This window comes from Eurosta solidaginis, chromosome 4 (genome assembly GCF_040869045.1).
Source record: "Eurosta solidaginis isolate ZX-2024a chromosome 4, ASM4086904v1, whole genome shotgun sequence".
Taxonomy (NCBI): domain Eukaryota; kingdom Metazoa; phylum Arthropoda; class Insecta; order Diptera; family Tephritidae; genus Eurosta; species Eurosta solidaginis.
The window spans coordinates 174,502,462-174,514,693 of record NC_090322.1 but is presented as its reverse complement, the minus strand read 5'-3'; the positions used below and the strand labels follow the sequence as shown (position 1 = coordinate 174,514,693).

Below are 12,232 nucleotides of genomic sequence, written 5' to 3'. Positions count from 1 at the left end.
ATCACCTGTAAATCGAATTTTATAGCACGAATTGGGGCTTCCGGTATTATCCCTACAAAACCTCATATGGCTCTACAAACTGATGTTGAACAACACGACCAGCGCAGAAAAAATTGGGCATCACCACTGAGCTTCGAAAGTTTCAGAAAGGGCACAGCTATTAATAGACGTTATTGTACTTAATTAGCTTGTACGTATCAATATAAACATATGCAAAGTTCACTAGAGTAATAAGGGAATAATTTAAATTGTAAAAAAACATTGTATATATGAATTATTTATAATTAAATATTATCTGAACATAAAGGACGCGTTTCATTCATGGAAAAAGCGATTTGACAAGAGGTAACCGATAGGCCAGTTACCCGTGTTGTTGTTGTTGCATATGTTTTGGTTAGCGATAACGAAAACATAACTGATGAAGTAACTTAAAAATGTAAATAACATCGAGCGAGAAGGAATGTCGAAAACACAATAGGTAAGAGCGAGAAAGCGAGTCACACGTACACTATTTTGAGAGAGCGCATGCGTCATAGATTAGATTGATACGAATCTTTTGCTTATGCTCTCATATTTTCGCTCTCACGAGGGATTTATCTTTTAGTTGATGCTGGCAACAATCACAGATAAATCCCTCGCGCGTGCTGAAGCGGGTGCCAGAACAAAAAATGAGCCAGCCAAAACGAAAAACGTGCCAAAAATTTTGGTAAACATTAGTTTGACCTACAACTGTAGAATAGCGTTCAAAAATTATGGGAAAAAGGATAAAAATACTTGTTTTAGTGTAAGTATAATTAGTTCGAAAGCGGAGGGTAAATATTATTTCCCATTCAAAAGTTATCACTAAAAATAGGTTTTGTAAATATGAACTCCCGATGAAACCAGTCCATTTTGATCACAGAACCTGGAACGCTAGACATGTAGGATAAGCCCTATCCATTAAATAATGTTAACTATTATATCATACGTCCGATTTACTGAAATTTCAAAAGAATATATGGTTTTCACTGCGAGTTAAATGCGTTACAATATTTGACTAATTAATTTAATCGAAATGTAAATTTTACTTAGATTTGTTTATATTTAACTGTAACTAGTCGTATTATTTTAAAATAACTTTAAGGAAATAAATATTTTACGACTATCATTTTATTAAATGATTGAAACTATAATCGCCGAAATGTATGTCAAAAATCCCCATTTTCAGATCTATTAATTTTTGTTTGGAGTGGCATCATTGATAAATGTTATAAAAAATGTGCATTTTGACAGCGCTCTCTCGAAACAAAGAGTTGCAAATCCGTTCATCTATGGCATGCGTTACCTTTTTCAAGACAGCAATGTAAAAGTCATTAAGACGATACCCAGCAAAAATCTAGTGACCAAAGATGGCGACCAACAACAAAATATCCCACATTGTTCCACAATTATTAGTATGGCAGAATGAGATGGCCTAATTGAAATGCCCGATACATATATGCTTGCCTTTTCTTACATGCTATGTACCCTCAAATACGTCACAAAAATTTTATGCGAATCCACCATTTGTTATTTTCAGCTTGAAACGCAACAGCAGAGTAAGAAAAATTTATTTACAAATAATTTAGGATATAATAAAAACTAAATTTAAATTAAGTGTTGTGTGCGCTACGGTATTTGCATTTATATTTTCCACAAAGGAACCAAAATCAAGTGATTTTTAATGGATGTAGGTTATTGCATTTTTGGTAGCATCTGCGTACAGTGAATAATTCAATTCGTGCATATAAAAAACGTTTATAGTTAAATTAATATGAGCTATGGAATTTTCAATGAAACTAGGTGCCGTACTATTGGTGTCCTGTGAAAATTATAGATGTAAATGGTGAAGAAAAAGAATTTCCATTGACAAAAAGTGATTTATCAACATATTTTCCCAATCGCTTAGCGCTGAGTTTTGAAGCAGAAGAGGTACGTCATTAAATTTTAGAGCACAAAACACAAAGTGATTTACTTGATCATAAAGAAAGTTTGGCATTGTAATATATTGAGGATCAAATTCGTAGACAATTGGGCGTTACTTACGCAGAGGATAAAACAAATTTGTGCAAATTGTTCGAATAAGAAATTCACATCGGAATTTTAAAACAATTGTTTTTTTTTTTTTTAATTAAATTAATATATGTAACATGTAACTAACAAAAATATCTACGAGCTTTTCAATGCTTTTTATACCCGCGTACTAGCTGCATATCCTCATCTTCGTATTCAGCATCCTGTTTTCGTTTCAATTCCCGTGCGTACAAGTCTTTAAATGCTTCAAATTCTGCAAGTGTAACATGGCACACCTTAGTTGCAAATGCATTGTCCGATTTATTGGTTATTTGATATAAAAGTGGATTCTTAGTTGGCTCATCTGGATCTACTTTAAGTGGTCTTGGTTTGAATAGACCCAGTTTTTCAAGAAAGACATGGCGGCAACGTATCTCCTCTATTGGCTTAGATAACGCTTCTGATTTTATTTTTTCAGGTATTTCCGCACGCATTACCTCTTTCAAGTACGTCACCTTTTCTTCGGCACGTCGCTCCGACTGTTCAAGTAAATCCGGACAATTCATTAACAATTTCCAAACATTTTTGCTAGTGCCAGCAAATGATTTCAAATAACCAATATGTTTACGTAAACGTATGTTTTCGTTCACGTCTAAAAGTTCTGGATATTTTGTTAGCAGTAAAAACATTAGCTTCTAGGTGAATTGAAAGCTGCGCCAAAATTCCATTGCATCAACTAGACGTTGTGTCGGACGTGCAAACACCTCCGGATTACCGGTTGCAATGCGCAGGAAATTGCTCGTATTGAGACCGTGATTCATGAGTGTTTCATGTGCATTACGCCATTGTGCCGGGACACTCTAGCCAACAAAGGATTCACTCTCACAGCTTCGTCTATGTGCGCTTGATCCAATGGTGTTTCATCATCGAGCACTGTGCTCACCGTACTTGGTGTTGATAGCTGTTGGTCATGTATGAACTAAATTAAAAATATTCATTAACTCATTAATTTTAATCTTACTTGCTGTCTTCTGTGAAGCAACGGCACATATTTATTGGAATTTGTTAAAAATTTCCGCAACATTACGAAAGCTATAGGAACCTCGGTTCAAAACAAATAGAACAGCAGATTGCGGTGATGTGATGCCGTACTGTAAATGGCCTCGTCAAAATGGCTGCGTCACAATCGGCGCTTTCAGGAAACTTGTGTTGAGCAACAATGCAAAGAGGATAAATAAAATAAGAGCCACCAGTCTGCTACGAGTGGCGAGTAACTCCCAGAAATCAAAAAATATATGCCGAATTTTTTCAAAGAGGGACATTTTTGAATTTTCTCGCATTTATTCCTACAGTGTAGATACTTTATGCAACTGTGATTTTTGGAAAGAGCATTAATTAGTTAATTAAATACAGGCGGAAAAATAAACGCAAGTACCCCACGAAAATGGTTAGAAGACATTTTATGCACATCTCGCCCAAAAAAACAGCGACTTCCTCTTAGAAAACATTGAGCATACGTCTCTTCATAATTTATCCTCTTTGCTTTGGCTTTTTACGTTTATCGCGTCACTAAAGCTGCAGACATTGGTGCTTTATCGGTAACCTTATAACAGCTGATTCGACCAACCTTATGAGAATCAATGCAATCAATTATTGGTGCCGCTAAGGTCGTAAACATATCGTAGCCAACCAATTGGTTTTTGGTTTACCGTCGTAACAATAAACAGCTGATTACGTTAGGGATACGACTACATCATCGATGTAGCACAACACAGCGCGTCCTTTCACTCCTCCTTAATACAACGAGTACCGTTTTGAATAATGCGGCTACTTCCTTAACCAACGAAGGAACATTCCCTACAACAAACGAAAATATAATGGCGATACTACAAACAATATTACAGAAGCATATCGACCTGGAATTTAGATTGAATAAGATTGAAGAAAAGGTGCATAGTGAAATATTGAACTGTTATTTGTGAAACCCTAGTAATTGTAGCCGCAATACCTTGATTCTCTTTAATTATTATTTATGCTATAATTTCAGCTTCCAGAATTGGCAGAAGTCATGGCTCTACATTGGAAGAAAACGCACAAAATAGTATGCCGTATCAGCGGAGAAATGGAAAATGATACTCACACCGAGCTCTCTATCGTTATGCCACTAACATCGTTGGATTCAGTTTATGACATTGAGAAAAAGTTGGACTCAGATGATTATCAAGAATCAATGGTATTTTTGAATATTTTTAATTGTATTTCATAACTTAAATTGGTGGTTTTCATTTAGAAATCATATATCTTTATGCTGAAAGATGCATCATCAGACATTATTGGAGTAATGAGAAAACTTTTCTCTGACAACGTTCTTTTCAATTTTAACTGGGACGGAGTACATGGCAAACGATCTTTATCTACACTGAAACTCGTGAACAGCGTACTTTTTGGTAGTGTAATTTAAATTGTTTTAAAATGTTATTATTTTCATTGTCCATTCCTATTAATTTAGACGTTTTCAAACTGCAAGGCAGGATCGACTTCGAAGACAGCATGAGACGGTGTTTAACGCTGAGCCACAACCGGCATAAACAAAGGCGGTATCTGAGCAATAAATCCAGCTCTGCAACAGCATAAGCCTACATACAACAAACGAACAAGACACACTGAAATAATCTTGATTAAAAACTATATAAGAACCTAATAATTCTAAGTTTTTTCCTACGTTCCTATTCTAAGGTTTTTATGCCTAATTAAAATAATATTCAACAATCGCCCAAAGTTTGCAGAGAATTTTAAAGCAATTTAATTGCAACGAATTTGTCAATAATTTTTAACCAAAAATTTATAAACTAGATGTATAAGAAATAAGTATTTTGAATATACATATTTGTGATGAACTTAACTGAAATAATTCTAAGTTTTTTCCTACGTTACTAATCTAAGCTTTTTATACTCTAATTAAAATAATATTCAACAATCGCACAAAATTTGCAAAGATCTTTAAAGCAATCTAATTGCAACGAATTTGTCAATAATTTTTAACCAAAATTTATAAAATAGATGTATAACAAAAAATATTTTGAATATAAATGATTGCTGATGAATTTAACTGACAGTACCAATACCATCAACTAAATAGTCCTTATAAATATTGTAATCACATAATTCAAAACAAAAAATTACTATGAGTACCTACGTTTATTATTGCAAAATCACGAAGAAAAAAAATTACATGAAGTACATTCAATCTAAAATTATTCCACTGAATGCATATATCGCATTTTAAACTAAAAAATGTGAAAACTTAAAAAAAATTCAGATCGGTACTTAAGTGTAAATCGATCCATGAAAGCATCGTGAAATAACTTTTTTTTGGTATTTAACGTTATCGTTTAGCCTGGTTTTGTTACCCATTTTGTTATTTTCGTGGTATAAATCAACATTCAACACAAAGTTACTCTGATTATGAGTTGAAATACTTTAAGGGTTAGGTTGCGATATGTAAAATTACATATTTTTGTACACAGTTCTAAAATGTAAAGGAAAAAAATGTATATTTGTGTATTAATTAAATTATTCAAAAGATATTGCTATATTAATGATATAGAGAAGCGCCAACACGAATGCAAGTGGTTTCAAACCACTGGTAGGCAATTCACCACTTTAACTGTCAGAAAAAATTTTAAATTGTTTATTTTATGTAAAAAAAATTTGAAAGTTGCAATTGAAGTTCTGAAAGCTCAGGAATTTCAATTTAAGTTCAAAAAATTACAATTGAAGTTCACAATTTTCAATAGAAGTTCAGTAAATTATAATTGAAGCTCAGGAATTTCAACTGCAGTTCAGCAAATTACAACTGAAGTTCAGAAAATTACAATTTAAGTTCAAATATAATTTTCTGAACTACAAACAGAAATTCTGAACTTCCATTTTAATTTTCTGAACTACAAATAGAAATTTTGAGCTTGAATTTAAATTTTCTGAACTTGAATTGAAATTTTTGAACTTAAATTGTAACTTTCGAACCTCAATTGCAGCTTTCTGAACTAAAATAAAAAAGGTATAGCATTCAAATTGGCGAATTACAAGTCAATTGACTCAAATTGTGAATTGCCTACTCGCGATTTGATGGTTTACTGCAACCAATAGTTTTATTAGTTCTTCTCTTTTGTTTTCTATATCATTAATTAATTTATTTAAGTTTCCCTTAACTTTGTTTGCATACAATCGCATACAATAAAATTTGTATTTATGGGTCACCAACAAGACTGAAAAACTATTCCTTAAGACTTATAGTTAATAATTTACAACTATTATAAATAATGTAATATATTGTAAAAATGTTTAATAAAAGAAATGTTAATAGATTTGAATTAAAGAAATATTTTATTTATATAGCAGTATAATCCAAGTAAAAAAACGGTCATAACACTAGTAAAAAGACGGTCATATTAACGTAAAAATACTCGTAAAGTTACAGGTATATTACTCAAAAAATGATTGCCAGAACGTGAATGTAAGAACAGTACAGCACTATAGTTTGTTTACTTTTCGATAACCTAAAACCGTATATGTGTGAGCAGTATGGACAATCACATAAATAGGTACGACGGAATGGACTGGTCACAAATGTTACTGCTGCCCTGTACAAATGCTACTTAGCGATTTACGTGTTCCATCGACACAGCTGTTAGTCATTTTCCTAGTCAATTTACGGGCACATTTTTGCTGGGTAATTGATGAAGAAGTTATTGGTGCCGATTAAGTAATCGATTAGGTAACGGGTACCTGTCTTGTAGGGTTGTTTTTGGTTTCCGTCGTAACGATAAACAGCTGATTACGTTAGGGATACTACTACAGCGATACGACAAACGGCACCAATGACTCCGCTGTTATCGTCAAATAAATAACTTTCCCATATTAGTTTTTTCCTTCGATATTTAGATTCCGATTTTTTATTCATAGAAAAAATAGCACCTCTAGAATGTAATCTCTAATCGGAAGCACAATATAATGGCGGCGTTATAATCAACTTTTTCATATGGAATATACCTCGTGTTCCAATGAAACGTGATCCAGGTACGAATAGGGATTTAAAATGCAAATGGAACAACAATGTGACCCATATGGATCAATTTCTTGTTGCATTTGTATGTTAAAATTCTATCCGTATCTGGATCACGCTTCATTGGAACGTAATAATAGATGCGTTCATTTTGGTACTTAATTTCTAATCGTAACCTTACTTAATTCGAACCCGCGCCTTGAGAAAGGTATGTGCTAATTTACTGTTAAAATTTTTACTTTGATTGCTCTGAGCAAAATTCCTACGTAATATCATTTGACCTTCCTTGAATGAGACTGGCCTTGACCTCAAGTTGTAATTTTTTTCATTTACCTTATATGATTTTTGAATGTTAGTACGCACAGTGTAGCGTATCAGGGAAAGGGTATTATGTCTTTGTACCGTGTTTAATGCGCACCCTTCTTCGGTAATACCAATGTTTCGTAATAGCTTGTAATTTTCGCCGTGAGTCATCATATGCTGACCAAATACCACAAAATATGGACTGGTAGAGCTCGACTGATGTACTGAATTCCGCAAAGCACAATTGACGCTACTTAAATGTTGGTCCCACTCCCGCTGATCTCCCTTAATATAAGCGCGAAGTGCTGCATTTATAGATCGGTTGACACGCTCTGAGCTATTGCTCTGCGGAGAGTACGCAGCGGTGCATACATGCTTTATTCCACACTTGGTTAAAAATGCTTCAAACTCGCCTGACTTAAACTGACTTCCATTATCGCTAACTAGTACTTCTGGCACCCCAAAAATATCAAACACATGTTCCTTAAGGTAATTCACAATAGGCGTCGTGGTAAACTTCTTCAATGGGCACAGAAAAGTAAATTTAGATATTTGATCTAAGACGATCAAAATACCAATATTACCAATCTTTGACGTAGGAAAGGGCCCTATAAGATCTATGAACAATCTTTGAAAAATTCTTTCGGCAGGTATAAAATTTCCCATAGGAGGTCTTAAAATCTGGGTTGGATGCTTCGTCATTTTACAAGTGTCACATTTGCAATATAGTCGAGCACTGTACGCAGAAGTCCTGGCCAAAAGAAATACCGTCGACTACGCTCCGTAGTTTTAGCAATGCCACCATGAGCACAAGTTGGATTGTCGTGCGAGTTGCATATTACCTCTTCTCTTAAGCCTTCCGGACCCACTAGTTTCCAAGCAGAGTTCTGTTGCGCGACGTCACCTGTGTAGTATTCTGTCCGATGATATATGTAGTTATCTCGAACTTCGAAGTCTGGATACTTATATTTATTGGATAAAATCCTACTACGAAGTTCATTATAAGCCACGTCATTAAAAGCAGTTGACGTAAGATCAATATTCGGCACATAGTCCAGCTGTAAACTCTCCACTTCCTCTATGCTTTCAGAATACTTACGGGACAGTGCGTCGCGTACCACATTTTGGCTTCCTTTACGGTGTTCTATTGTGAATTGAAATGATTGAAGCTTAAGCGGCCAGCGTGCAAGCCTACCTCTTAAGTCAGTTTGGTTCATAAGCCAACGCAAACTTGCGTGATCTGTGACTATTTTAAATTCTTGACCCTCAACGTAAGGACGAAACTTTTTAACCGCTAAAACTGCTGCCAGGCATTCTTGTTCTGTAACCGAATAATTGCGCTGTGCTTTGTTAAGTTTCTGTAACATATACGAGATTGGAATCTCTTCTCCATTCTCGTTAACCTGAGCTAGTACAGCCCCAACTCCGTTTTGGCTTGCGTCACACTGTACAATGAATGGCTTAGTAAAGTCCGGGTTTGCCAGAAACGGGCAGATGTCAAACGTTGTTTTAAAATGTCAAATGCTTCCTGTGCAGTTTCTGTCCAATCAAATGTCTTGTTCTTTTTTAACAGTTCTGTCAGAGGCTGAGTCACGTCCGCAAAGTTTGCAATAAATCGCCGGTACCATCCAGCCATTCCTAAAAATCTTCGAAGCTGACGAACTGTTTTAGGAACAGGAAACTCAACTATTGCGGAAACTTTAGCCGGGTCGGTTTGTAATGTCCCTTGACCTACTATATAATCCAGGTAACTTTCTTGCTTAAGACAAAACTTGCTTTTTGAGATGTTAATCGTCAGACCTGCCTTACGTATGTGAAGGGCTACTTCCTGCAGTAAATCGATATGCGATTTGAAATCTTCCGAGACCAAGTGTAAATCGTCTAAATAAACGAAAACGCGTTCTTTTAAGTTATATGGAATTACTTTATCCATTAACCGACACATCGTTTGGGGAGCATTGCACAGTCCAAATGGCATAACCGTGAACTGATAAAGTGGCCGATTTGGAATGGTAAAAGCAGTTTTCTCACGAGATCTCTCCTCCAGTGGAATCTGCCAGAATGCGTCCTTTAAATCTAAACTAGATATAAATTCAGCACGCGGAAGTCTGCTCAAAATTCCCTCTATGTGTGGCAATGGATAAGCGTCCTTTTGTGTAACTTTGTTTACTTTGCGACTATCTAAACAAAGCCTGACTTTCCCAGGTTTTCTCACTAGTACAACAGGTGATGACCATGCGCTCTTTGATTCTTCAATCACGCCTAATTTAAGCATGCGCTCAATCTCCTGTCCCACTAATTTTTCAACAGCTGGTGAAATTGGGAAATGCCTTTGTTTAATTGGCTTTGCAACTCCAACATCGATTTCATGTTTTAAGATAGTAGTTTTCCCTAAACCGTTTCGCTCGTATGACGGAAAACATTCTATTGCCGCATTAAGTTCCTGTTTTTGATTTGGTGTCAACGCATGTATATGAATATCTTCATCAACTATACTAGTCTCGCTAATTATATGTGAAGCTAATTTAAAAGCTTTCCAAAAGTTAACTCCTAAGTACACGTCTTGGGTTAGAGATGGTATAATATAAAACTCAATAGGCTTGTCCTCTTGTTTGTATGTAACTAACAATTCCACAACACCTTCAATTTGTTGTTTCGAAACATCAGCCGTACGCGCATGTGACCTCAGTGGTTTTGTACCCAAATTGGTTTTCGAATTTAACACGCTTAAAGCTAACTTTCCACCAAGACAACTAATTGTAGCACCAGAGTCTAACAAGCCGAACACTTCCGATTCTAATAAACGAATTTTTGCGTACGGCCTAGCATCGCCCGGTTTACAAAGCATCGTCGATATTAAATTATTTCGTTTATCATTTATATCTCTCCAATATACTCTACCCCGCTTTGCTGACCGAGAATTATTAAAGATCCGTTCACGCCGCACTCGATACTCTTCTAACCGTTTATGAAAAGGTTTAATTGGGTGTAAAATAGGAACATTTTGGGTATTTTTGTTAACTCTTGAAAATGGTTTCAGAATCTTTATTGATTCAGATGTTTCCCGACTTATTACAGTTAGGACAAGTGGGAAAGAAGAAAGCTATAAGGCCACAGCCATAGCAAAATACACGTCGAGGTTTCACACATTCCTTATAATTATGTCCGGCCTCGTCGCAATTCCAGCACTTGCGCTCCGATATATCCTTCACTGCAAAAACTTCGACAGGATTACCACTTCCGGATATTTCCGCTTTCATGTCATAATGCTCTACTTCTGATATTTGCCTTTTTTGGTACATTTGGCTGTTTAAAGGGTAATTTTTGCGTAGCCTGGATATTTTCTAAAAAATTTTCGCGTTTTAGACAAACTCGTCGTAAGTCATTAAGGTTGACTATATCGAAATGCAACAATTCCAAACGAATATCCGAACGTAAATTACGTATTAGAGTTTCGACAAGTTCGCGTTCTGACATTGGTGTATTTAGAGCATCATACAAAGACAATACACCTTCTAAAAACTGTTCGAATGATTCGTTGGTTTTTTGTTTCCTATTTCGAATAGATTTTTTTATGTCAAAGTCAGTACGGACGTCCCTGAAATTAGTTTTTAAATCCTCGCAAAATCCGAACCAATCGATCAGCCTATTTGCTCGATGATACCGCAAAAACCAATTTTTGGCTTTACCCTCAAATAATATATGAGCGTTCTGACCAAGCACCTCGAAATTACCACGCAATGACGACATAGTTAACGCATTTACTCTGTAAATAAACTCATTTACAGATATATCCTGACTAGAGCCGTCATACGTTAGTTTCCAACTGGAAATAATCTTACCAACACCACTCAAAATAAAAGACGAATCTCTTGGCCCTGACGAATTCCGTGTACGTTCTTCTGAATGAAAAGCAGACTCCTCAGAAGCAGCCTGCCCTGCTTCTCTATTTGCTGCAGTTTCTTCTCTGTTTGGAATAGGACTTTCCGCATGTGGTTGTAAAGGACGTAAATGAAGTGTTGAGAGCTGATGCTCTAAAGCATTACTAACAATGCGTTCAATTGTGCTTTGCATATCGCGAGTTACAACTTCTTGTTGTCTACGAACAGCATTATCTACGACTTCTACGATACGATTAAAATCATTGTATTGCCTGTTAAAATTCATGTCATAATTTGCATTAGATCTAGATTGTCTATTCCGATTACTATTTCGAGCATTGCCGTGGTGAGGAACCTCAATGGGTTCTATGTTTTCGGGGTTTGAGTTAGGCGTATTATCCTGCGCTACTTGCGAACGGGTCGCAACCTTATTTAAAAGACGTATACCGTGTCCGGCAGAATCAGTAAATGCGCTGCTACTACACACCCTACAACACAATGGACAGGTACTATTACTATCCATCCACGTATATATGCACGTAAGATGGAAACGATGTTCACATGGAGTAACCGCGGTATTGGAATCGTTCATAACATCATTACAAATACTGCACATGTCCTCTTGCGCATCTACCAGAGACAAATTTTCATTGCTATGACGAACAGACATCTTAATTCCACAAATGAATCGACTCACACAAGCAAAAACAAATCAATAACCGAAATTCCCAGATTAATGCACAACAATCACTTGATAGGTGTAATAAATTATAAAATCAAAACAACAATCTGATTTAAGTTTTGTAAAAAAAAATATTGCAAGAAGCTGTTTTTATTATTATTGCTTTGCCAACATTATTCTGATACAGGTATATTGTATATATGTAATATTTCAAAATTGAATTCTTTGCAACAGTATGTGATCCAACGATGTTGACTTTTTGAAGAGACC

The 12,232-nt window shown here is 35.5% G+C and overlaps 1 protein-coding gene and 1 pseudogene across 8 annotated transcripts; one reads left to right on the top strand and one right to left on the bottom strand.

The window, feature by feature from the left end:
• Nucleotides 1–1,410: 1,410 nt before the first annotated feature.
• LOC137250658 (uncharacterized) lies at nucleotides 1,411–6,413 on the top strand. 8 transcript variants are annotated; one of them, XM_067783839.1, is made up of 6 exons: nucleotides 1,414–1,950; nucleotides 2,510–3,003; nucleotides 3,071–3,980; nucleotides 4,079–4,264; nucleotides 4,322–4,478; nucleotides 4,541–6,413. In XM_067783839.1, exons 3-6 carry the CDS (start codon nucleotides 3,909–3,911, stop codon nucleotides 4,663–4,665), a joined length of 540 nt encoding a protein of 179 aa, XP_067639940.1. In that variant the 5' UTR covers nucleotides 1,414–1,950; nucleotides 2,510–3,003; nucleotides 3,071–3,908; the 3' UTR covers nucleotides 4,666–6,413. The 8 variants fall into 8 exon arrangements, with proteins under 8 accessions (XP_067639936.1, XP_067639940.1, XP_067639939.1 ...); XM_067783835.1 differs by lacking the exons at nucleotides 2,510–3,003; nucleotides 3,071–3,980 and having other exon boundaries at nucleotides 1,411–1,708; nucleotides 1,822–1,950; XM_067783838.1 differs by having other exon boundaries at nucleotides 1,414–1,577; nucleotides 2,510–3,980.
• Nucleotides 2,018–3,115, bottom strand: LOC137247757 (transcription termination factor 4, mitochondrial-like; annotated as a pseudogene).
• Nucleotides 6,414–12,232: the final 5,819 nt, after the last annotated feature.